General features: G+C 47.6%; 3 protein-coding genes across 10 annotated transcripts in view; 2 read left to right on the top strand and 1 right to left on the bottom strand.

Moving 5' to 3' along the window:
• Positions 1 to 6,302: 6,302 nt before the first annotated feature.
• rnf6 (ring finger protein (C3H2C3 type) 6) lies at positions 6,303 to 12,035 on the bottom strand. The gene is given in 5 exon segments (XM_067252121.1): positions 6,303 to 9,705; positions 9,707 to 9,956; positions 10,211 to 10,333; positions 10,592 to 10,747; positions 11,935 to 12,035. Coding segments are annotated over 4 exon segments (2,136 nt in total). The 5' UTR covers positions 10,740 to 10,747; positions 11,935 to 12,035; the 3' UTR covers positions 6,303 to 8,090.
• A 707-nt stretch (positions 12,036 to 12,742) lies between these two features.
• cdk8 (cyclin dependent kinase 8) lies at positions 12,743 to 19,321 on the top strand. Of its 8 annotated transcripts, none has more exons than XM_067251473.1 (13): positions 12,743 to 13,135; positions 15,165 to 15,240; positions 15,341 to 15,451; positions 15,813 to 15,953; positions 16,346 to 16,403; positions 16,519 to 16,650; positions 16,885 to 17,028; positions 17,267 to 17,336; positions 17,430 to 17,502; positions 17,626 to 17,723; positions 17,940 to 18,018; positions 18,255 to 18,416; positions 18,955 to 19,321. In XM_067251473.1, exons 1-13 carry the CDS (start codon positions 13,008 to 13,010, stop codon positions 19,078 to 19,080), a joined length of 1,398 nt encoding a protein of 465 aa, XP_067107574.1. In that variant the 5' UTR covers positions 12,743 to 13,007; the 3' UTR covers positions 19,081 to 19,321. The 8 variants fall into 8 exon arrangements, with proteins under 8 accessions (XP_067107574.1, XP_067107577.1, XP_067107573.1 ...); XM_067251476.1 differs by having other exon boundaries at positions 17,940 to 18,027; positions 18,255 to 18,356; XM_067251472.1 differs by having other exon boundaries at positions 17,940 to 18,027.
• A 1,371-nt stretch (positions 19,322 to 20,692) lies between these two features.
• Positions 20,693 to 25,629, top strand: part of wasf3b (WASP family member 3b) — a 9,163-nt gene continuing 4,226 nt past the window's right edge. The window contains exons 1-2 of the mRNA XM_067251659.1: positions 20,693 to 20,814; positions 24,243 to 24,403. Coding sequence (XP_067107760.1) covers positions 24,271 to 24,403 — 133 coding nt within the window. The 5' untranslated portion in view covers positions 20,693 to 20,814; positions 24,243 to 24,270. The remainder of the gene's footprint in view (positions 20,815 to 24,242; positions 24,404 to 25,629) is intronic.

The raw sequence follows: 25,629 nt of genomic DNA, 5'->3' as shown, positions 1-25,629 counted from the left end.
AGGTCAGACCCACATGCCCTGACTTCCTGAAAGCCACGACTGACAAGCTGTAGTCACCTGAGCAGGTGAAACAAGAGCTGACAATGTATTTTGATTGTACCCATGGTTGCTATCTACATGTGCCCTAGTTAAACTCATCCCTTGCTGATAACCTTGCCTTTACTCCCATACATTTATCACCTGGGCTGGAATGCAGGCGGCCAATGCTGTTAATGGAAGACTAGACCACAGTACTCAGACGGTCACATATCAAAGGTTTCAGCACAGTGTCTGCTCTGGGCTGAACCCAAACCTAGTCTGGCTAAATGCCAACATTTCACTGCTAAAAACCAGGCTGAACCTCCTGAATAATACATAGAGGTAGGCTGCATAATTCATTTCTATTCTCCAGCAAGGCAGAGTCGATTTCACCAGACACCCTGCATCTGTTCGACATCCATGCCTTCACTCAGCACATGACTTAAATGTCAACCACTATCACTGTTTCTCCCTCAGCGACCATTGTACAGTCCCAATTAGCCTGACCGCTACTATTATGTTCTAAATGCCCTGAATCGTTGTGCTTGTGATGTCAAAACATTTAGTCCAACAGTGACAACTCAGAACGCACTGTCACACCGATACTGACGTTCAACCTCAGAAGACAGACGCTCTTCTGTCACCACAAAGTCACACAGGTTCACAAGATATAAATGCACAATAACTACCAACCACCTCAAGTTAGATTTAATACAGCTAAACAAATCTGCTTTCAGCCAAGGAAAACGTCTTTCATAAACGTTTTTTTGTTGTTGTTCTTAACACCACAATACTTGTGGTGCCATCTTCGAATTACATCGGTCTCTTCTTCACACGTGTGATTCGGCAGGCCGTCTCATGAGGTCAGGAAAGCTTTACCTACAGAGCGCCGCCTGACTTTAGCACCCCTGCACCCCGTGGCTGGGCTGCCCCCCGTGGCTGGGCTGGACCCAATGGCGACCGGCATGACACGTCCCTGCTGAAGGTCCACTTGCAGGTCCATTTGTTTCTAGGCGGGCCAGTAGGTCCAGTTGCTATGGCTATGGTGTTGGGGAGTAAAGGATGAAAGCCTCTTAGAGGCAGAGTGAGCAGGGATGATAATCCCCTCTGTGTCTGCTCTGCAACTTCACCTGCTGATAATCACACACCTCTAATCCTGCAGGTGAGATCGCGAACACGCGGGAACGGAAATGATGTCCCCGACGGCACAGACCGACACACATGAACATATGTGGTCTCTGAAGTTGACCGCCACACACCTGATGCAGAAATGCAGACCCACATCATGCAACGTCCCAGACATGCAGCTGCTGATCTCTTACTTGGCCCCTTTAAAACACACCAGACAACTCACACATGCATGCATCTATGCGCATGCTAAAAGGCATGTCATGTGCATATGCATGTGCAATACGTGTGTTCTAAATTGTACATTTATTTGTACAAACCAGATGTGTCTGTTGACGAGTGTGTCTACCGGAAAGCATTAATGTCTGCAAGTATGACTGTCTTTAAGTGTGCTTAACAAGCATAAATATATTTTTTAAATAATGACTCCGATCAATATACACTTACATGGTGAGGTAATGCATGTAGTATGGATGTAGACCTGCCCTTTTCAAGTAGGCTGTCTAGGTAGTGTAAGCAGGACAAGCACATGCAGTGACTGTGCACAGAAGCAGACTATTCCAGTGGTCGTCAGCCCAGGTCATGGTAAACTACAGGGTGTGCCGGCTTTTGCTACAGTCCAGCACCGAGTCCAACTCCTCCCTCTCCACTGATCAATGACCAATCAGAGCAATGACCAATCAAAGCAATGACTAATCAGAGCTGTTGATCAGGTGGAGCCTGTAGCTCTCCCGGATCAGGACTGGGGACTACTGCTTCTCCTGCCTTCTAAGTTGGCTGCATGCACCCATGCCTCCCAAGCAGTAGAGGGCGCCAGCCTGAGCGTAGGTCACTCACTTTTGTCAAACCTGTCTGCGAGGCGGGAGCGCATGGTGACTCCGGCACCCAGCTCTGGGTCCTGGAGGTCTGTAGAGTCCTGCCTAATGGGGGTCAACACTAACTGCTCTGGGGGAGCCGGAGAGAGGCCACCACAGGAGAGAACAACACACATGAGACAGGAAGTCAGTCGCACAACCATCCAACACACACACACACATGTGAGGAAGCTACAATCGAGTTTTTTGTTAGTGCGAGTATGTGTGTTGCTAAACGAATGGGTGGAAATTACACCATTGACAGTGAATGTAAGTGTTCGATTACCGGTTTTGGTACATCTACAGCATATTAGAGATTTAGGGTCAGGTTGAGATAAAGCGTGTACAATAGTGCCCCCCAATGGCTAGCTGAGTATGTACTTTAGGGGCCGCTTTGCTGCAGCTCGTTACCTCCTAAATAGTATCCTTTAAGAAGTGGCAACCATGACAACGAGGCATTATCTTTACCAAGCAGATCCAGCATTGCCAGATAATCATTGTCACCCAGGCTTGCACAAAAACAAAAACACCCTTCACTTTAGTCTGTGTTCACGCATACGAAACCCAATCCACAACACTGAAGCTATTCAGTTTGCTGTACCGTCCAAGCAGATAGCAGGCACATTATACTCTCCCTTTCTTCAATCCCTACATTGGGTTTGGAAGATTACACTGAGGTATTGGGAGGATGAGACAATGAAAAGATTCAAGCAATGTCTGATTGAATATCCATTATCAATGATGTGGTTTCACCAGGTTCACAGTTCAAGCTTGTAAATGATAAAACCTGTAAATTTGCATTCTGTCTGTCTAACGGTTTCCCCTTATCTGCTGTCACCTCCTGTTTGAGTGTGTATGTCAGTGTTCTTTGTGTGTGTGTGTGTGTGTATGTATGTATGTGTGTGTGTGTGTATGTGTGTGTGTGACAGATTGGGATGACAGACGTCACTCACACAGGGGTGTGTGGCAGCACGGGTGATTAGGATAAATAAGCAGGAGGGATTACAGAATAAAAGATAAAGAGAAGCTGTGATGTGTACGGGCAGAGTGAGTGAAGCAGGGCACTGACTGTCAGAGGAAGACCTCGTGTGCTCGGGACCTCGGGAGTCGGGCTAGTAATCCGAAGGTTGCCAGTTCGATTCCCGGTCATGCCAACTGACGTTGTGTCCTTGGGCAAGGCACTTCACCCTACTTGCCTCGGGGGAATGTCCCTGTACTTACTGTAAGTCGCTCTGGATAAGAGCGTCTGCTAAATGACTAAATGTAAATGTGTTGACATCCATGAGCAAAAGTCAAGCCCTATGATATTTAATGTCAAAGGGCTGCAATTACATTGAATCTGATTTAATAGTCAAGTAAAAGACTAGTATATGGATTCCCAGGGGGACATTGTAACAGTCCCAAGAGGGTTGTTAGTTTGAATCTAAGATGGGGATTGAGAGTTCTGCAGTCCTGAAACAGAAAGGTCTCATCTTTTGCCATTTCCTGCCCTTATAACATAGTTAAGTTTCTCTAATCTAGAGCCAAACCCAAGTCTAAAAAGGAACGTATGAAACTATGATTCTCCAAATACCTGTATGACCATCAGTAGTGAAAATCCCACACATCAACATGTAGGAGCACACATACATATATCACAGAAAAACGTACACTTACACATTTGAAAACATACAATCTAATCATATGTATCAACTTTTTGTATTTTCGTTGTTCAACAGATTCAGTTGTGAATGTTGGCTATAACTCTTCAACAATATGTGCACGTCTTTTCAGAGGTAGGAAACAGTATAAGCGAGTGTTTATCATATATGTGTAAGCGCTACATACCAGGAGTATGTATAACTTCACATTTGAGTTTGTATATAGGTTTACAGAGTATAATGTCAGAGCAATTTATCTGTAGTTGCACGAGTTCAACGTGCAAACGTCCTACACTGCCCCTCGTGGGAGTGCAAGGTTTACTCAGTATGTAGCCTATGCATGAGTAATTCACTTGTATTTGTGCGATATAATGTGCTTAAGACCTACACGGCCCCTCAGAAAATACCCTATTAAATGTCTATTTACCGTGGCCTATCATCGGCAACCTTGACCACGAGTGTTCTATTAAGCCTACACATGCGTCGTAATGGTGTTTCGCTGTTGTCATTCTGTCTAATTGGGATCGTTAGCTACCGCGAGGATACTCGCCCTATTCTGTAGGCTAAATCCCGACAATATGCCCCACTTTCTATTTCTGGAAACTGCTGGAGGGTTAGCGGTATTCACATCGGCAAAACGGCCCCACAGTGCATTGCCAGTCACTCCTCATGGAACCGCTGACCCAAGCGCACCGTTGAACACGTGCACCCGTCCTACATTAAAACATTAAAACTAACTCCTCCTGTGGATTGATGCAAAATCGCCCCAGTCAGCTGTGATCCGTCTAAAACCGACCTCTTCCAACTACCTCCGCAGCATTGATTCATCCAATAACATTTCTTTAAACCCACTCCGCCAATAAACAAAATAGTTTATTATTCCCGCCATCCGTGGAAAAAAACAAGTTGCATCTCGGTCTGTACGTAGTGTTGGGAAAGAAAAAAGCTACAGGGAAAAGCACATACATGTAGCTTATCCAAAGACAGTAAAAGCCCAATGTATTACACTCAACACAGAGCCTAATCAATGCCGTCTGGTCATCGCCTTCAAAGCAGGCCTGCACTGAATAAGTAGGCTTTGTTTAATTTATGACTGTCATTGTACGCTTAAAAAACACATGCATCATTAATTCACATGTTCACATGCGTTTGAAGTGCGAATGTCCAATTGTAGTTTAGCTTTTAAAAAGTTACTTGGGCAGTGGGAGGGATGTGCTGCCCAAACCGCTTGCACATGTGCATGACGTCAACTCATGGGATAACTTTTAGGACTGGCACCGTGCGCATCCAGATAGGAAGCTAGCTAGTCCTGTATATGATAATAACCGGAAAGCAAAGTGTTACATGTAGCAGTAGCCTAATTGTTGGATGCAGTGAAGGCTTAAATTCACCTCGGTTAAACTGTTTCAGTGACCAGGCGCCTGTCCTCGCTGTCCTGAAAACGGATGGACATCCTGAGATGGGCTTAGAATAGAGCTCTTTAAAGAATCACGTGGTGTTTAAGACATAGCCTAGAGATGGTGTTATGTGTCGCACTTCAGAAAGCTCATATGGTCTGTCTGCTTGGTTGTCTCTTTTCCCCTGCATCGTTTAGCCTTTGATCATAACACAATGTAATGGGGATTAGCATTGCACCCTTAAAATACGGGAGCGCGCATAACACATCGCACCTCGTTTTCCACTGCACCTGCAACACCTATCCAATACATTGGTCGGAGTAATTCGTCTGACAGTCTACACTGGTGAATTAACTACTTTGTACCTATACTGTCCATGCCATAATAACAAGGTTATGTGTGCGCACATGATGGCGCGATGAGCGACGCAAGGCTGCACCGCCCCCGTGCCGCAGTCCTGGCTCAGCAAGGCAGTCCAAACATAACCGTTATTTGAAACATGCACTACGCAGTGTGAACGCGTGAGGTTAGCATATTGTGCCACACAACTGTAATAAATATATCGCGACACACGTCATGTCACTGACAGATCGGATGGGCGTTCGGTGGAGGGCACATCGTCACCCCACTATTCGTGCTTACCTCCCTCGCTGTGGATTTTCTTCGATCTCCGGTTAAAATACATCCTGGTGCTACAAGGGTGTCTATCGAGCTGGAAGAGGAAGACCGGGTCGATGGCATGCTCACGACTCACGGACACAGCGGGGAAATGCGGGCCTCTGACAAGGCGGTCGCTGGGAAACGGATCATCGTCGGTTGGTCTGAAGACATCGGAGTTAGCTTGTTGAGCTGGCTGGGCTCAGCGACAGGCGCGCGCGAGTGGTGTGATGAGTGCGTGCGTGCGCGTTCGTGTCTATAAACTTGCCGATGGGCCTATCGACTGCTAGCGTTGCTTTGCGGTCACGGTCCCCCATTGTCAGAGGTTACGTAATATCTATAATAATCTATAATTGGACTAGCAGAGGTTACTGAACTCATCAAGTCTGCATACACCATACCACGATAACCTACAATAACACACACAAAAAAAACTGTATGCTATTTAATCTAAACTCTATATTTTTAAAACATAAGAGACTGGGCTGGAATCTGTTATTGGAAAAACAAGGCAAGTTATGGTGGCCCCTGAGAGAATCAGAGGAACATACATGCAGTGTAAATACACACACTAACATCCAAACATCAGGAAATGAAGCCCACAGATCTACAGGCATAACAAAGCTGTATTTAATTCCATTGTTAAGTAGCAGAGAAGAAAACCCATGTGTTTATTTTTATTACATAGTAACATAATACATATTCATCTTAACTGATTTTTTTTAATCTCATCACATTATAACATAATACATATTGATATTTCAAACTTGTTTTTATCTCATTAAATAGGAACAGAATAAATATTCACTTCTGAATTGGTTGGCCTTACACTCCTCCAACTGTATCTGATGAGACATTCGGGAAATGGATGCTTCTTGATAACCATATTGGGACATTCGTTTGAGTCATTTCCTTCAGATCTATCATACAACTCATACACACACACGTGTACACGTTTATAATAACGCATATATGCACACACACACACACACACAGGGTCAAACAGTACCAAACCTTATAGGTCGGACAACACACTTCCAGCTGTTGTGAATACTGCCCCCGTTGGTGTCAATGACCCTGCACAGGGAGGAACCCAAGGTGTGTGTGTGTGTGTGTGTGTGTGCAGGGTGGGGTTATAATCAGGATATCTTATGCGATAACACTGAACATCAGAGGTGAAAGGTTCTCAGAAAAATCGTATTTTCTGGAAATAAATGTAAAGAAAACAAGAGGAGAATTTGGGCTCTATGGTTACCACGGCTCCATTCCCTGGATGTCGACAGGGCTCCTGTCTTCCTTCTTAAAGACACAGTGCAGGTGTGTGTCTGTCAGGGGCTCAATCACACAGGCATCAGAGCAGGGTGCATCAGGACTGGAGGTGCGAGGCTCTCGGTCGGAGACATTCTGAGGGGGCACTCCGTTTCCCAGGGTTACGTGGTGTAAACAAACAGATAAACAAAACTGTACTTCCCCCCCCCCCCTCCCCAATTTGTGTGTTGTTGCACTGCTCTTTTTCTATCGTGAACGTTCCCGTCCAGAATACCCCAGCAGACTGTGGGTCTACCAGAAGGGCTCTCTGCATCGTGCCTTTACCAGATACTTGATTATCATCAGCTTTCTAGGGGTGTTTAAGTTTTGATGTGTTGCCCGTGTTTCTGAATTGACCCGTCACTGTCTAATGGGTGTCTATGGAAGACACAAGAGTAATAATGCAACACACTCTGATGGATCACTGGCTTATTGGAAGTAAAATCAAAAGTGTAATAGAAAACACATGAGGCAACTGCTGTCAAATAAAACAAATATTGGGTAAACTTCTGCGAGTACACTTTAAAAGAAAGATGTCAGAGCTTTAAAACAATTTTTTTTTTCTTCTTCTTCTGTTACTGCCATTACGTACAAACCTTAACTTCAACCTCTCACACAGGCGGCGGTGACTTATATTTACATGGTTTGATCAAATCAAGTCCAGAGATTGATTGCTGTAGTCCGTTTGTGATGAGGAGCCACATGGATCAGGCTTAGTTAGAGTCAGTGAGACTAGTCAGCAGCAGCAAGTGAAGCTCCTTTAAGCGTTAGTGCTATCTGTTAACATAGAGCTCCAAAGCATTGTGACAGACGCCCCAAAACAGTAATGCAAGAAAAGAACGTAAAAACAAAAGTGCTGAAAACAAAATGAGGAATCTAAAAAAATAAAGCTTTGTTAATTCTCTGCATTTATTGTTTTAGTCTTTTTTTTCCTTTTTCTTCCCCGCTTGTGGCTCTACTTTTACATCTGGAACACGACGGATATCTCTCGATGAAATGAAGACATGAAAGCACTATGTACATGCACGGCCCACTCGGGCATGCTCGGTTAGGCCTGCAGGGGGCGAGGTGGTGCCCGGGGTCAGGGGTCAGTCTTGGTGTACGGCGAGGATGGGCTGCCTGCAGATGGGGCAGGTGTTGTTTTCAGACAGCCAGCGGTCGATGCAGTGGATGTGGAACTCGTGGGCGCAGGGCAGACGGCGCAGCTTGTTGCCCTGGGCGTACTCGTTGATGCAGACGCTGCACGCTCGGCCCAGCTCGCCCTCCAAGCTGGCCTGGCCGTAGGTGCGCGTGGCCAGATTGTCGATCTGCTCTTTGGTCAGGCCGCGAGGGTGTTCCTCGTCCTCCTCGTCGTTGAGCAGGAAGAAGTGTGCCAGCCGCAGGATGGGCAGCGTTCCGTTCTCCACCAGGTTGTTGGTGTCCCTGCTGGTGGGCCGGCCCTCATTGGGGTTGGCCACGCCCCCTCCTAACCTCGCCTGAGCCTCCTCCTCCACCGACCCCGCTAGCCCCTCCCTCGCAGGCTCCGCCCCCGCGGCGCCCACGTGGCCCAGCATGCCCTCGTTGCTGTGGATCCGGTAGGCCTGCGCGGTGGCTGTGACGTTGGGGCCGTTGGGGTCGGGGTGGGCGGGCGCGGCGCTCTCCGAGTCGGCCTCCGTCTCCATGAGAGAGCTGAGCTCTCCGAAGCCCGTCATGATCTGCCGCAGGATGGACCTGAGGGCGGTGGAGCTGGGCTCCCCCAGCCCCGTCTCGCTGATGCGCCTCAGGGGGATCCGGATGGTGCTCACGTAGGTTCGGATCCCGGCCCGCTCCGAGCGGGAGATGGTGCGCCGGAAGCCGCCGCTGTCGCTCTCGAAGGTGACGGTGTTCTCCGCGGCTCGGGCCCGTGAGCGTGTCCTGCTGGCGATGCTGTCCCGGTCGCGGTTCTCCCCCGGACGGATCCGCCTCACCTGCAGATCTAGCATGATGGTGGGGTGTCGCCGCACGCCTGTTCCCGCTCCGCCGGCCGCGTGCGACTCACCCTCCTGTTCCCCCGCCTCGGGGACGGGCTCCGTCAGAGGAGCCGGCTCTGCTGCAGCCTCCGCCGTCGCTATGGGAACAGAGGGGGTTCCATGGCCAGGCTCGGCAGTGTGGGCGTTGGAGCTGCTGCTGCTGCTGCCGCCACTAGAGGGCAGGGCAACGCCGGGGGCGGGGCTCCTCTGCAGAGGGGACCGGCTTCGCCGTGACGACCGGGAGGAGGCCCCGACCCCTGCGGTCGCCCTGCGGATCCGTCCGCGGGATCGAGTCCTGCTGCTGCGTGGCTCTCGACCCGCTAGCGGCCCCGGGGAGCCGCCGGCCTGGAGGGCCACGCGGGGACAGTCTGGGGCAGCAGCCGCCTCCTCCTGCCCCTCCGCCACGGCTGCTCTGGGGGGCTGAGGCAGAGAGAGGCTACTCGGATTGTGAGGGCTAGGGGGCACAACGGGAGGGGCGGATGGGAGGTGCAAGGCCACACCTCTTCTTGGAGCCGGGGTAACAGGGGCCACCGGGGTAGAGGGGGGTGGGGCGGTGACCGGAGGGGTGGTGCTGCTGCGAGTGCGCCGTGTCTGAGCCCTCCTACTCAAAGTGGGGCGTGCCGAGGTGTACGGAGTGATCCTTGGGGGGGTGTAGGGCGATGGCCGGGGGGGGGGGCGTGTAGGGGGCAGTGCGTATGGAGGCTGAGGCCGTGGATGAGGGGGGAAGGGGCAGCTCCGTGGGGTCGGGAGCCTCGCTGTGCTCCCCTGGCTCCGGCTGCTCGTGGTTGATGTTGATCTCCAGGCTGAAGCGGAACTCCCCGCTGTTGGGGTTGGTGCGGCTGACCGCGCGCCAGGTCTGGTTGCCGCTCTGCCCGCTGCGGGTGGCGTTGCCAGTACGCCGGAACGTGTTCAGCCACTCCAGCAGTGAGTCCCCGTTTGAGGGCTCCGTTCCTGGCTCAGCAGCCCCTGAAACAAACACGTCATGAGCGTGACCACCTTGGTAAACTAATACTTAACCCATAAGCAATAAAGCCTTATCTAAGTAAATACTATACACGTAAACTAACCTAATCTACCTGCCCCTATTCAGCCTCCTCTACCTCCCCGCTTCCCTCTCTCCTCCTCCACGCTCACCTCTCCTCTCCCCCCCTCCTCCACCTCCCCACTCTCCTCCCCTCTCTCCTCCTCCTCCCCGCTTCCCTCTCCCTCCTCCCCCTCACCACTGCTGCTCTCCTCCTCTCCTGCCTCAGGGTTCTGCAGGCGTGGCTCAGGGCGGGGCTGGGACGACACGCGCTCCTTCGCTCCGTCCAGGCGCTGCCGCAGCTCCTCTGCCGTCACCTCCCCTGGAGAAGAGACAGAGAACACCACCCCCGTCAGGACAACAGCATCCCTGCTTCCAAAATCCCCCATATTCATACGAGCCATCTCATGGGTTAGTCTTAGTGCTGGAAAACATCATGTGTAGGATGTCAGACTCTCTAGAAGTATCGGGTCCAATCAAGAGGCTCTGTGTGGTGTGTGGTTTTTTACGTGAACGCTGGATGGGTTGCGGTTGTGTGATTGGTGAGCAGATGCTTTTTGGTTGGTCATGGTAATCCTACCAGGTGTGCCCAGCAGGTTACTGTCTCTCATGAGACGGTATTCTTCTTCGCTTAGCTCGTTGATGAAGTGATAGTACGCCTCCTCCCGTCGAAGACGCTCCGCCTGTCTCCTTCGCTCATCTCGCCCACCAGGAGGGTCCATCACCATGGAAACCGCTGCCATACAGGAGGGGGTCAGTCAGCGATTTGAAAAACACTTCAGGGGAGACACTGATTTAATCAGATTTGAATGGGAGCAAGAACTGACGCCATTGGCTGAACCAGTAGATTGGAAAGTGACTCAACATGCCTATCAATCTCACTGATAAGCTTGCAAAGTCACATGATGACATGGTAGAAGCCTACGCAGATCCAACTTGCTGTCATAAAGTCAAGATGCTTTAAAACACATAGGCAATGTTTCCGTGCTATGTCAAGGCAGGATTTTATATACAGTAAATCAAAGAACGGCAATATTGTGGGTGGAACGACGTCAAGTTGCAGGGAAGTCTTCTAAATGAGATATGTCATTGTCAGTGAACAAACAATACAGGCCAAGAACGCCATCCATTTTGTTCTGAAAGACATGGACAGTAAAGAGGTCGTGAAAGCCGACATAACAAAAAATCAAGCAAGCTAGCTAGCAATCGTCTACATGGCAAACCTTAACAGGACTAGCTAGCTCACCTCCCGAATTCTGACAGCTAGCAATGCTAACTTCATTGATTCATTCACGTGCCTTAATGCCACCGTCATTTTAACATACTACTGTGTGTAAGCTACATACAAATAACGTGTCCTCAACTTAACATATTAACAGAAACATACACGTTGTCAAGCTAACATTACAGTAATCCCGTCTCCCTTCAACATACCATACAGTAGGCCATGTTGAAGAACGCAGAGGAAAACTGACCGCGTCATCCTAGTTACCCACCAATCACCGACATGGGAATTATTACAGACAGGTCCAGTGCCCAACCATTTCACAAGGTGGGAGGGACATGATAGAGTAATCGGGCTTGATGTAAGCGCACTACGCGACAGTAGAAGACAAAGAATCATCACTTACATATAAGGACAAAATGCAGTAAATGTTGTCTACACTTTTCAGCCCCGGCTCTACCATAACACAAGAGTCGCCCTGTCTTTTAAACCTGCGAGCTGTCATTTTGAATGAACAACGCATTTGTTAGCTAATGTCAGCTAACAGCTTTAATGTCGGCAGCTGCGCTAGCTACGTTAGTGTGAAGCTAGCAAACATTACCCACACTAGTGAGCTATGCTAAGGGAACCTCTATTTAATAGATGTTAACAAGGTAATCGATTTTGTTTAAAAACACTCAAATAAAGTGCATACGCACATAACCCAGGAAATGTTTCTGTTGTGAATATGAGGAGATGACAACGCCATTTAGAGGTATTTGGTACCTGACACAGCAGCTGTAATATGGACGGGCTTGCTCTCCTCTCCGATCTACAATGTAGCCAAGATGGGACCAACAGTGCAACACCTAACACCAACCGAAGAGCAGTCAACATGGACGCATTGGTTCCTATCCCTCTCAGTGGAATAAAATGGTGCTGCTGTTTTTCTAAATGTTGATCTCCAAACAACAGTATGTGAAGTAAACGTATCCTAACTCCATGGGGAAATTGCTATAAATAATTGTTTTTGAGTTAATATCAAACTATGCAATTGTCTTGCTTTTTTACGATTGCTGTGAACTAAATGCTGAAGGATAGTTTTCTTTTAATACAAAAATGTGATTGTTTTCAGGTTATTAACTGGTCAAGCAGTGTCCCTTCTATAAAATGTTTTCCGTTAGCTGATAGGCTACTATCTGATGAGGCGTATGCAAGGCAAATACTCAGGGAGGTTTATGACATGTTCTTTGTGAGAAATGACTGGCGCCTGGCGTCTATTAGACAACGTCTGCATCATAATTATTAAATTATATTGAAACATATTTATATTAGGAAATGCATTTAGACTGTCATATTTAAAGTTCAAAAGTCTGATGTCTCTACATTTATTAAATCCCATTACGTATTACAAAGAGTTAAAATCCACGTGGTGCGCCTCAACCATTTATTCCCCAACAATTCTCTTTACTGGTGGATGCAATAACGGCAGTTTGCGACAGTGCCGTGCACAATTACGCCGTTCTCCCGAGTGAAATACCGGTTGACAAACGCAGTAGCAGGATAATACGAGAGAAAGGACTATCTGTTATCTCATCTGGTTTTTCAAGTACTGTACATCTTCATTTGTACTAACAGATCATTTAAACTATTAAATGTGGAAACTGGACTGAGGACAGAGCGACGCAAGGGAAGGCAACTTAGATTACAAACCGGGGTTGTTGAAGTAAGTTGCCTCCCAAGCGGCGCTTTAAAAGGAAGGGGAGGATAATTGACCAAAACAACAGAGAAAATGGACTATGATTTTAAAGTGAAGCTGACCGGAGAAAGAGAGCGAGTCGAAGACCTCTTCGAATACGAGGGGTGCAAAGTGGGAAGAGGCACATACGGTCATGTATATAAAGCAAAGAGAAAAGATGGGTGAGTTGATAGCAAAGGCCTTGCAAGTAGCTCGCAAAACTACGTCAGTTTCTCCTATAAACTCCCAATTGTGTCGCCCACGGCTTTTCTCTAGACTCAGTATCTGAAAGACATTCGTCGTATAAATATACCTAATTTGGTCGAAGCTAATTTATAGAATATGTACATTTTTTTTAAGAATCCAGTGGGGGGATATTATACGTCACATAACCTGGACTGCGGAGGTCTTTGGCTAATCCAAAAGCAGCATCATGACAAAGATGTCTGTCTTGTGAAGAGCACTGACATCAATTGCCAAGCCCCGTGTCATTGGCCGTGCAGTGTGCTCGACAAATTCAGCAGCAAATATCGCCATTGTAATCGTTGCTCGTATTTCAAATGACAGCGTCTTGACAGGCTTGTGCACAGCGACGGAATAGCACGGGATGTTGTTATACCTCACCTGTTTGTGTGTGTGCGGGCAGTGGGGGGTTCTTGAAACAAATCCTGCCTCCTAATTCTACTAGAGCCAGGGTTTGTTTCATGTCACCATTTTGTGATGTTTGATCTCCAACAACAGAAGCCATATGTAAAATGAGCTGATGTATGCCTATGTTATGTGGCTACTATAGCTGCTGTCAGGTTCAGGAAATGTGGGGGGTAATGTTTAGTCAAGCCGCCTGCTCTCTTAGTGACAGTAATTGCCTCACTGTCGACAATTTCAGGAAGATATGCCATTATTTAATCTTTTTTCTTGCAAGTCTTTGTTCAGTGAAGTGTATAGAGGGAAACATGCATCACAATTGCTGAGTTATAAGAAAGTTGCAATGGCTTATTTGTCAATTTTTTAACCGTAATAATGTGTAATTGTTTTAGGTAACAGCACTGTAAATGTATGAAACCAATAACGTGTCAGTTTACTTATACTGCCCCATGTGAACTCAATCACACATTTATTGGAGCATGTAATCAAATCTAGTTTGGATTTTTTTGTTGTCTTTTGCTACAAATAAGATTCAGGAGTCTTGTCTAGAATGGTATTGTCTACAAGTATTTGTGTGTGTCTCTTTTATTGTCTGAAAATAATAATCTGGTCTCAAGTGAGTGGATCTGTGCTGTTAGTAGCAGATCAGTCTCAGCGCCTCTAGGTACATTTATTCCACCAAGCCTTTCACCACAGCCCAGACTTACTGGCGACCTGAAGCACATTTTAAGATGCCTGAGTGTTTAAAGATGTTTGTGTTCTCCTTAGGAGACTGCTGTTTACAAGATTCTCTGAGTTAATTTGTTCTCCAGGAGTTAAACAGTACTCGTGGAGGCAAAGAGAGCAGTTTATGACTAGAAAAGAGGAAGGGTTTTTTCAGCCTTTCCCTGCAGTCTTTTTCAGTGTATCATCCATCAATATTCCTCTAGTGCTGCAACAAAGTAGCCCCTCACCAGCTGCCTTGTATGGCCTGCTTCCTCTCCCCTCTACTGGGGCTTGGAGGTGAGGTTGATTACATAAATCCAGAGGTAATTCAATGATTGAATGATCTCCCTCCTGGACCCCACAACACTGCTGCCAACTGTCTTCCTTTATTTACATTTAGTCATTTAGCAGACGCTCTTATCCAGAGCGACTTACAGTAAGTACAGGGACATTCCCCCCGAGGCAAGTAGGGTGAAGTGCCTTGCCCAAGGACACAACGTCAGTTGGCATGACCGGGAATCGAACTGGCAACCTTCGGATTACTAGCCCGACTTCCTCACCGCTCAGCCACCTGACTCCCCCCCCTTTATGAATCCAGTCAGGTAGCTAGGCCTTCTGGGAGTTGTAGTATGTCAGGTGGCTGAGCGGTGAAGGAGTCGGGCTAGTAATCCGAAGGTTGCCAGTTCGATTCCCGGCCGTGCCAACTGACGTTGTGTCCTTGGGCAAGGCACTTCACCCTACTTGCCTCGGGGGAATGTCCCTGTACTTACTGTAAGTCGCTCTGGATAAGAGCGTCTGCTAAATGACTAAATGTAAATGTAATATGTTGTGTTGATGTGGCATATCCTTCCCTGCTTACAGAAAGGACGATAAGGACTATGCCCTGAAGCAAATAGAAGGCACTGGCATCTCCATGTCGGCGTGCAGAGAGATTGCAGTGAGTATTTGCTTACATACATGTCCAAATATAGACAACACCATGTTCTTTGTTGTGTCCCCGTCGGTTCTAATAAAGTTTTGTATTCATGATGTTACAGCTGCTGAGGGAGCTGAAGCACCCAAATGTAATCTCACTGCAGAAGGTGTTCTTGTCACATGCAGACCGCAAGGTCTGGTTGCTGTTCGACTACGCCGAGCACGACCTCTGGGTAACACACACAACACACACTTTTGGTTCTTTACAGATCCTTCCACTGTTGTCCATGTAACTCATCCATGCCATTTTTGTATGTACATGTAGATAAATTGCATTAAAGTAAATGTAAACAATTATTTACATTTGTCATCTGGTTTGAAGTAAGAAAGAGCCAAATGGGCATGCGTTGATTTGTATGGGTTTTGCTTAGGTTGAACCCTAACCCAGTGTTTCACAAACATCCTCCCCTTAATTTCAGAAAGCCATAAACCCTATCTGGTCTATGCTGTGTACAAACATCAACACACAATTACATGCACACACGCACACACTCACGTACCATAATGAACAAGGTTTCTCTGTTCTCTCCAAAGCACATCATAAAGTTCCACAGAGCCTCCAAGGCCAATAAGAAGCCCCTGCAGCTGCCCAGGGGGATGGTGAAGTCCCTGCTCTACCAGATCCTGGACGGCATACACTACCTGCACGCCAACTGGGTCCTTCACAGAGACCTGGTGAGATTGTGGAGGGGGCAGGTCGATTAACTATGCTCCAGAAGGTCCTTTAGGTCGCACTGCTTTACAGTGATGTTCGTTGTGACTCATAACCGTGCTTGAGCTTGACTCATAAAAGTGCGTGCTTGAGAATTTAGTTTTACTTCAGTCTTTGACAGACTCAGTATACATATGTTTACAGCTAGGCTTTCTGTAGATTGCTAGGCCCTTTGGGGCCTTCTCTAAAGGAGCTGATATCTAGTATTTGTCCAGTAGAGGGCAGGATCTGACATTTCCCAACCATGTACGAGCAGCACTGCCAAACCACTGGTAATCTTTAATAACGAGCTGTCAATCTCGGTCATAGGATAAAGTACATATCCTTATGCTGACGTGTAACATTCTCCTTTCAGAAACCTGCCAATATCCTAGTGATGGGGGAGGGCCCAGAGAGGGGAAGGGTGAAGATTGGTATGACCCATTCTCCTATCACAACATTGTACCCTTTATACACCTCCTGTTCTGTTTTTTAAAGTCGCATTTTATTTGTGTTTATTTAGTTGGTTTCTGATTCCCCTCTCTGCAGCGGACATGGGCTTTGCACGTCTGTTTAACTCACCGCTGAAGCCTTTAGCAGACCTGGATCCTGTGGTGGTCACCTTCTGGTACAGAGCACCAGAGCTGCTGCTGGGGGCCAGGCATTACACCAAAGCCATCGGTGAGACGTGTGTGTCTGTCACTTGGCTCCGATGGCTGAGTGGGTAGGGAATCGGGCTATTAATCAGAAGGTTACCGATTCAATTCCGGCCGTGCAAAATGACGTTGTGTCCTTGGGCAAGGCACTTCACCCAACTTGCCTCGGGGGGAATGTCCCTGTACTTTACTGTAAGTCGCTCTGGATAAGAGCGTCTGCTAAATGATTACATGTAAAATGCCACTTTCTCTCCCTCAGACATCTGGGCGATCGGCTGTATCTTTGCGGAGCTGCTGACCTCTGAGCCCATCTTCCACTGTCGCCAGGAGGACATTAAGACCAGTAACCCCTACCACCACGACCAGCTGGACCGCATTTTCAACGTCATGGGCTTCCCAGCAGGTGAGGACTTCTGGACGTCCTGCAAAACTTGACACGCAGGGCAGAAGAACCCAGAACAGGACAAACACGTACTCTGTGTATGTGCCTCTGGTTTTCACCAGGCCTCCTTCCTGGTGCAAGAAACGGATGTTTAGGGAGAGATTCTGGTTAGATTTAAGTTCTGGCTTCTGAGCCAAGGCAATCTGTGTCTCCAACTGACCTGACATGAGGTAATCCTGGTATCTCCTGATGCTCACAGATAAGGACTGGGAGGACATCAAGAAGATGCCAGAACACTCGACCTTGATGAAAGATTTCAGAAGGAACACGTGAGTGTGTCTGTGTGTAGTTTTCCAAGCCTTTAATTTGTTTTTATTTTAGTTCATCCAAACTTGCTGAACTTTTTCCCATCTGTATCACAGGTATACAAACTGCAGCCTTATAAAGTATATGGAAAAACACAAAGTCAAACCGGACAGCAAAGCATTCCACTTGGTAAGTCTCAACAATAAGTACACCCAAGTGGTAGCCGATGGCAGTGAGAAATGAAGTGGGGTAAAAAAGCGAACCCCTGAACCTGTATGATAATCTAAATCTATCAAGCATTCCTCCCCACAGCTGCAGAAACTGCTGACGATGGATCCCATCCGCAGGATCACTTCTGAGCAGGCCATGCAGGACTCCTACTTCCTGGAGGAACCTCTGCCAACTTCAGAGTAACTACACACACACACACACACACACAGATCAGTGTGTCATGGCTGTGTGACAAGAGCTAAACATGTAATGTGGACATAATGTAAAATCCACCTGTGCAAACTGCCTTGTTTGGAATTTAGAGACGGTAAACAAACTCGACTGGGCGGTGTTGACGGTAAACAAAACCGTTGTGTTGGTAGTTGAATGTTCAGCCTGTGTGCGTCTGTCCTCAGTGTGTTCGCGGGCTGTCAGATCCCCTACCCCAAGAGAGAGTTTCTGACGGAGGAGGAGCCGGAGGACAAGGCCGATAAAGTAAGAAATGTGTGTGCCTCATACCTCATAACATCTAGTACATTCTTTGTGTAACAAGTTTTCTGTGGAGTTATTATTTACGGAATATTGTGTATTTGTCTTTTTTTTCTTCTTCCTCTAGTTGGGTTTTTAATAGGCTGTGTGTAGGGAGAACTTTTGGTGTAATCTCTCTACGCTGTTGTGTACGGTTGATGAAGGCTTGTGTCGGTGTGGTTCTGAATCAACAGAAGAACCAGCAGCAGCAGCAGCAGCAGCAGCAGGCTAATAACCACACCAACGGAGCCGGGCATACCGGTAACCCTGACAACAGCCACGCCCAGGGCCCTCCTCTGAAGAAGGTGCGAGTGGTCCCGCCCACCACTACCTCAAGTGGCCTCATCATGACCTCAGACTACCAGGTGTGGGGCAGATGGATGCACACACACTGTGTGGGAGATAGAAAGACTTGGTGTTATGGTCACTTTTCTAATCATTTGAATATAATGAAGGGAATATATAAATTGCTTAGCATTATAAACATTTTAAAATATGTACACTGATGTGTGGGTGTGTATACACTTACACAACCCAAACTATTGGAATTTGTATTGACATATAGCTTAATAGAAGAACATGATGTGTATTTCAATCGTTATTGAAATGGTGTGTCAGTTTGGTAGGACACACCTAATCTAGGGGGGGGTCAGATGGCTGGGCCGTTAGGGAGTCGGGCTATTAATCAGAAGGTTGTTGGTTCGATTCCGGCTGTGCCAAATGACATTGTGTCCTTGGGCAAGGCACTTCCCCCTACTTGCCTCGGGGGGAATGTCCCTGTACTTACTGTAAGTCGCTCTGGATAAGAGCGTCTGCTAAATGACTAAATGTAATCTGGTTGATGTTGGCATGTTCAATTGATTACGATCTATTATTATAATCAATTCTCTCTCTCGTGTTCAGCGCTCCAATCCCCATGCTGCTTATCAGAACCCAGGACCAAGCACATCACTGCCCCAGAACAGCATGGGATACTCCTCTACGTCCCAGCAGCCTCCGCAGTACTCTCACCAGAGTCACCGCTACTGACCCCCTGACCCGGACCCCCACCCACCCGCCCCCCTCCCCCCCCTCCACCACGCCCACTCGGGAGAATGTACTGAGGGATGTGCGAGTGGGGCTATTTTTTTTTTTTTTCCATGGCATCAGCCTACTACCGCATAGACCGCCCCAGAGGGGTGCCCCTCCCCTGCAGGCCGTCTGGAGGCTGAGGGGAACGGGTGACGGCCTGGAAACAGCACTGCTGCGGAGCGGAGCTCTGAACAGGGAGGGGGAGGGTGAGGAGGAGGAGGAGGAGGAGGAGGAGGAAGAAGAGGAGGAGGAGGGATGCTGTCAGCTTCTCTCGCGCGTCATAACCACATTCATTTGTGACCCTCAGAAGACGGATCTCCATAGCTGATGCTCCATTGCAACAGATTCAAATGAAGATGACTTGGTTTGGGGGATGGGGGTTGGAGGTTGGTCTCCCTTCCTCCTGTACCCTACACCTCCCCCGTTCCCTCCTCCTCCCAAACTCTACCCAGCCGGTTCCCCTTTTCCTGTTGAAGCTTGGATGAGACTAAAGCTGCTATGTGACTGACGACATCGACAGAGTACCTATCCCTCTGTCCTCCTGTCTGTCTGTCCTCCTGTCTGTCTGTCTGTCTTGTCTGTCTGCCTCTACAAGGGCCTTCGCTGGGGACCGAACACAGCTGCTGACTGGGGCGTGCTGGGAGCATGTGGGGCACCCACTGCAAGAACGAGGAAAAGAGAGAGAGAAAAAAAAAAAAAAAAAGATTTTAGTCGTTTCTAATTTAATCAGTTTTCTTGGTTCTGTGTTCATGGTGAGGATGAAATCGGCTGATGTGGTCAGCAGCCTTAGAACTTCATGACAAAACCAACCAATTGTCGAGGACAGCAGATGGAACATTGTACTGTATTGTATTGAAATATTTTACATGAAGCAAGTATCCTGACAATAAAAGAGGAAAAAACGGCAATATTTTAAGTGTTTTTGTACACATCTAATTAGGTCTGTGATGTGGAAGAGGGATGTTGTGGATAGAGGAGTAAGTGCAAGTGGGTGCTTTTTCGTATTTTTTTATCTTCCAGGAATAGAACTCCTTAATGGAGCCCGTGTCAGTCCTATATTCGGGATCGCAAAAATATATTTATTTTCCATATGGGTCACACGCTTGTCGGAAAAGGAGCAATGATACCCTGTGTTATTTTACGCTTCTATGCACCCAGTTCTACTTCCCAGTGATGGAGGTGGCAGATATTCGCCTACCGGATCAGCAAAAGAAGCTCGACCACGTGTCATTTAGCTTCCCTGAATCTAGCCAAAGATGGATATTTGTTATGAATCTGGTTGGGTCATTTTAAAGTATTGCGTAAATCCCCTATCCCCAGAACGCGTAAAAATAAATAAATAAAAAACTACATGTCGGCACGGCAAGGGGACCCGATTGCATAAAAACTATCCACCCTATTGGCCTCAGACCCGAAACAGAAACCCCGCCCTTCCCATCCCTGGTACAACTCAAGATGGGAAACCCAGCCGTCACTCATCTATTTAAAGAGATGTAATTGGACCGAGAGATTGCTTTCTGCTTATTAAATCCCCGTCGTGTAGTGTCGATTGGTGGTGACTGCCGAAAGGTCCCGCCCCGTAGTGAATTGTTCGGAGTGGACAGACGGCCAGGGACACAGGATGGCAGCGCAAATAGGAGTATCTAACGGGACATGAGGACGAACGGAAATCTGCTAAATATCTGATCTCTGGTGAGAGTTCTATCATACTATTTTAACTGTAAATAAGACAAAATATAATTTTTTTAAATATAGGGGTTTGTCTTGAATTAGGCAATATCTAACCTGATTTGTTTGAGTCCAAATGAACTACTACTCGACCGCTGGACATAAGGCCCCGGTGGACCCCCAGTGGATGCAGGGGGTTTAAAACTAGTCATTGTGGTCAATACGCTAGAACCATCTAAAATACATATTTTGGGGGAGATCCGAGACAACGCGCGTTTGCCGAAGCTGGTCATCAGTGAAAATAAACGTAACGTGTAGCCCACGGTGCACTTGATGCTTTTTTGTTAGCAAGAAACTAAGTAACTGCAGTGTATTAAATACGCGAATGATGGGAACTGACATTGGTAAATAAATGTGGGTCACCAGTCAGTAACGGGATGCGACGGTGCGGAACTTTGATTGATTGTTCTTGTCATCATTTGTGTGTGTGTTTAACTATACCATAAGAGCTTTCACAGTGCCACACCAATATAGAAACGTAGAAAACAAGAATGTAGAAACAATGTAGTCTTTCCCTGTAGCCTAACTTTTTTACGTCCAATTGCTGAGCCCAAAATCAATGCAATTTAGGTTACAATATCCTTCGTTTCAGGAGGTAACCCCACCACTTTTCATCAAATGTGGTGGTGAGCATTGAAGGGAAAATGTAAGTCAGACATTTGGATCCAAACTGTCATTTAGTAGATTTTTCTTTAAAAAAAAGCTACTTGAAAATCAATATGTTAACATTTCCTATGATGAGATTGTAAGGAAGTGTATTATGAGCCGGTGTGCTGTCATATTTAGGGCAGTGTAACCTGACGTAATGCATTTTGCAATATTCATAGCATCAGGACGAAAGCACAGCTCCGTAAGATGCACGAGAGACTGTACTTGGCTCATAAATGTATAATATCGCTCGGTTCAGACTTTACAGTAATGGAGTTCCAGCGTCCATAGTAAAAGCCACCTCTGTGACCATGTGTGTATGTATGTGTGTGTGTGAATGGGAGACACAGGAAGTACATCTCTCCCATGATAGCGTCAGGTTGTCTCCCTTGTAAAGTTCAAAGGATGTCAGTTCCGCTGATGGGACGCAAAATGTGCAGCTAATGGTCCATCTGAGACGCTGATAGAGAGCATGGCAGGATGACTCAGTGTTTATGAGAGTGTGTGTGTGTGTGACAGAATCGCAGAATGGCTGTGTTTATGAGTGTGTGTGTAACCGAGAGGTGCAGTAGAGAGAGAGAGGACCAATCACACATAAGTTAACTAAATGTCGTTTTTTTGTGTTGTAATAGATGGATAGAGAGAGAGACAGATGGCATATATTACTTTGTGCATGGAACATACTTATTTTTTCCTTTAATTTCTGACTCCATCTTTACCTCTCTCTCTCTCTCTCTAGTAAAGTAAAGGCTGGAGTGCTCTCTTTTCACAGGGAACAGGGGCCTTAAAGAAGGCTGGGGGGAGGGGGAGAGGGGGGAGGCATGCATGGGAGCACTCGGCTGTTGCCGTGTGAACGGAGCTCCATTGTCCCAGGAACCTTTCAGTGGCTTCCCTGAGGTCCCTGTTCTGTCCCCCCTCCCCCAACACCACTCTCTCTCTCTCTCTCTCTCTCTCTCTCTCTCTCTCTCTCTGCTCGCTCTCTCGCGCTCTCTCTCTCTCTCTGTGTCACACACACACACTCTCACAGATATGTACACTCTTCACCAAGCTCTTTCTTTCTTTTCTCATCCACTCACTTCTCACATTCATGCATCCCCCTCCTCTCTCTATCTCTCTCTCTCTCTCTCTCTCTCTCTCTCTCTCTCTCTCTCTCTCTCTCTCTCTCTTCTCTCTTACCTCAGTCACACACCCCTTCCAGCCTCAGTTTCCTTGACTCACATTCGCCAGCTTTCTCTCACACAGTAACACACAGACTAAGCCCCCCCCTCCTCGTCCCTCACCCCCTCCTCATTTGCCTCAAACCCGCAATTATTTCGCCCCATTGATGTGATTGTTTCTCCAGACAAAAGCAAGAACACGCAAACTTCTGGCTCTGCGTAACTTCCTCGTCCATGCAGTGAGCCAATAAACACATTTCAAACAATAGTTGTTTTAAATGTTGATGTAATTACGAGATTTCCAAATTGTAATTTGGTTGAATATACAAAACAGCACTATCTCTTTAAGGCCAGGCCTAATTGGTGGCTTTCAATGTGCTTTGTAGGGCCAGACGATGATGTCATTTCTTCTTTGTTGTCCCCTCGTTTGGTTTGTCACTGAAGGGGGAAGCTAGTGGGCCCAGGCCAGCTGAGGACTGGTCCGGCCTTTGGGGATTTTCTTTCTAGGTGTTCAAGGCTCTTGCTCTCTCTGTCTCTCTCTCTGTCTCTCTCTCTCTCTCTCTCTCTCTCTCTCTCTCTCTCTCTCTCTCTCTCTCTCTCTCTCTCTCTCTCTCTCTCTCTCTCTCTCTCTCTCTCTCTCTCTCTCTCTCTCTCTCTCTCTCTCTCTCTCTCTCTCTCTCTCTCTCTCTCTCTCTCTCTCTCTCTCTCTCTCTCTGCTTTGGATAAAACTGTCTGCCGCAATACTAATACAATTGCATGAGTTGTTGAATGCATGTGCGTGCTTCTCCTGTGTGTGTGGTTCTGTTTCAGCTGCTCCTTGAGCAGTGATGGTGTTGTTTTACCGCTCTCAATGGACAGGAAATGGACATGTGACATAGTGAGGAACAGGATGCAGGAGCTGGGTGGACACCTCATAAACAGGATACAGGAAGAGGGGGAGATAAGATGGCCACTCTGATGCACCCTGGGGTTCCACTTTCATCCTGTACTGCTCTGTCGTGCTGTCATCCAATCAGACTCCTTGTCCACTCGCTGACCTCTCTCCTGTCAGTCATTATGGAAGCGCGTTCAATCATTGTTTTTCTCTATGACCAATCACAACCGAGTGTGGGTTTGTGTGCGTGTGTGTGTGTGTCTGTGTGTGGGTCTGGTCTTGGAGTGTACGTTTCTTCTTAAGAAAATGGTTTATGTGGGTGTATGTTGGTGTCTGTGTGAATACAATACAATTGTGTGTGTGTGTGCACGTGTGTCTGTGTGTGTGTGTGTACATGTGCGTGTGCATGTGCCTCAGTGTTTGTGTCTAAACTGACCGACCATCTGGAGAAGTGATAAGGATGGATAGGATTAACTTAGCTGGAGTTTCTTGTCCTAAAACCTTAATCTCTCTGCTATTTGGCTGTTTCTGTCTTCTGGCACTGACCAGACACACTGTTGGCCTTATCGTTATGCCTAGTTCACGGTGTTAGTGTGTGTACACAAGTACGTGTGTGTTTTAATAAACAGGTATGACCTGGCATGGACTTACTCTGTCTGTACTGTACACTGTGAGTGCTGTGAGTGTGAGAATGTATTGCTGTTCCTATGCAGAGCGCGTGTGGCGGAGTGAGGCGTCACCATGCCGCTGGTGAAGAGAAACATCGCCCCCCGGCACCTCTGTCGAGGGGAGCTACCCGACGGCATCGACAGCGAGCTGGAGTGTGTGATGAACAACACACTCTCCTCCATCATCCGTCAGCTGAGCAGTCTAAGTAAGGAGCACGCCACACACACACACACACACACACACACACACACACACACACACACACACACACACACACACACACACACACACACTCACACACACAGCCCTTCCATTGCACCCTGGGAGTCAGGTGGCTGAGCGGTTAGGGAATCGGACTAGTAATCTGAAGATTGCCAGTTCGATTCCCGGCAGTGCCAACTGACGTTGTGTCCTTGGGCAAGGCACTTCACCCTACTTGCGTCGGGGGAATGTCCCTGTACTTACTGTAAGTCGCTCTGGATAAGAGCGTCTGCTAAATGACTAAATGTAAATGTAATGCACCCCTCCCCCCCGACCACACACCCACACACACACACAGTATTGTCATAGCACACACTCATATTTCTGGATGTATTTCTATTGATCGTAGGACATTGAGACCCAGAATGGGGTTTCTTTCCCACTTACATTTCTAACATAAATTCCAACCATGTAGCCACCTAACAACTGATCATGCTTTCCAACACTCTCCAAAATAAATCACCCTCCTATGAAGCTGTCACATAAGGCCAGTGTGATGGTGTCTGACGTGAGTCTGGATTGATTTCTGCTCCCAGTCATGTTGTCCGGGTAATGAGATCAAGGGTCACTGGGTCAAGAGGAGGCTTACAGAGCTACACGAGATGGGGGTTGCAGTTTGTAATCCTTTTTGGGTATTCTAGTAAGACTGACGTTGACTTGGCTGTGTGTGTGTGTGTGTGTGTGTGCATAAAAGGGTGGGAGCACTTGTGTGTGCACGTGCGGGTGTGAATGTGTTTGCGTTTGTGCATGTATATGTGGTTTTCTATTGATTCAAATACTGTAACTCCATTAGCCAAAGTGTTTGTAACCCAGTGTGTACCCCTACCCCCATCATAACCCAGATAGCCCCTCCCTCCCTCCCTCCCTCCCTCCCTCCCTCCCTCCCTCCCTCCCTCCCTCCCTCCCTCCCTCCCTCCCTCCCTCCCTCCCTCCCTCCCTCCCTCCCTCCCTCCCTCCCTCCCTCCCTCCCTCTCTCCCTCCCTCCCTCCCTCTGTCTCCTCCTGTTAAGTTCCTGTAGTGGGAGTGGACCTTTCAGCAGCAGCTGTGTGGGTTAAATATAAATGACGGGCCACAAAGGCCTGGAGGGGCCGAACCAGGGGCAGGCAGTGTGTGTGTGTGTTGTAGCAGTTGGTTTTGGGAAGTGTGTATGGAGAGGAGGAAATGTCTCTG

This window comes from Osmerus mordax, chromosome 15 (assembly GCF_038355195.1).
Source record: "Osmerus mordax isolate fOsmMor3 chromosome 15, fOsmMor3.pri, whole genome shotgun sequence".
NCBI lineage: Eukaryota > Metazoa > Chordata > Actinopteri > Osmeriformes > Osmeridae > Osmerus > Osmerus mordax.
The sequence above is the reverse complement of the archived record's forward strand: the minus strand, read 5'-3'. Positions and strand labels throughout refer to the sequence as shown.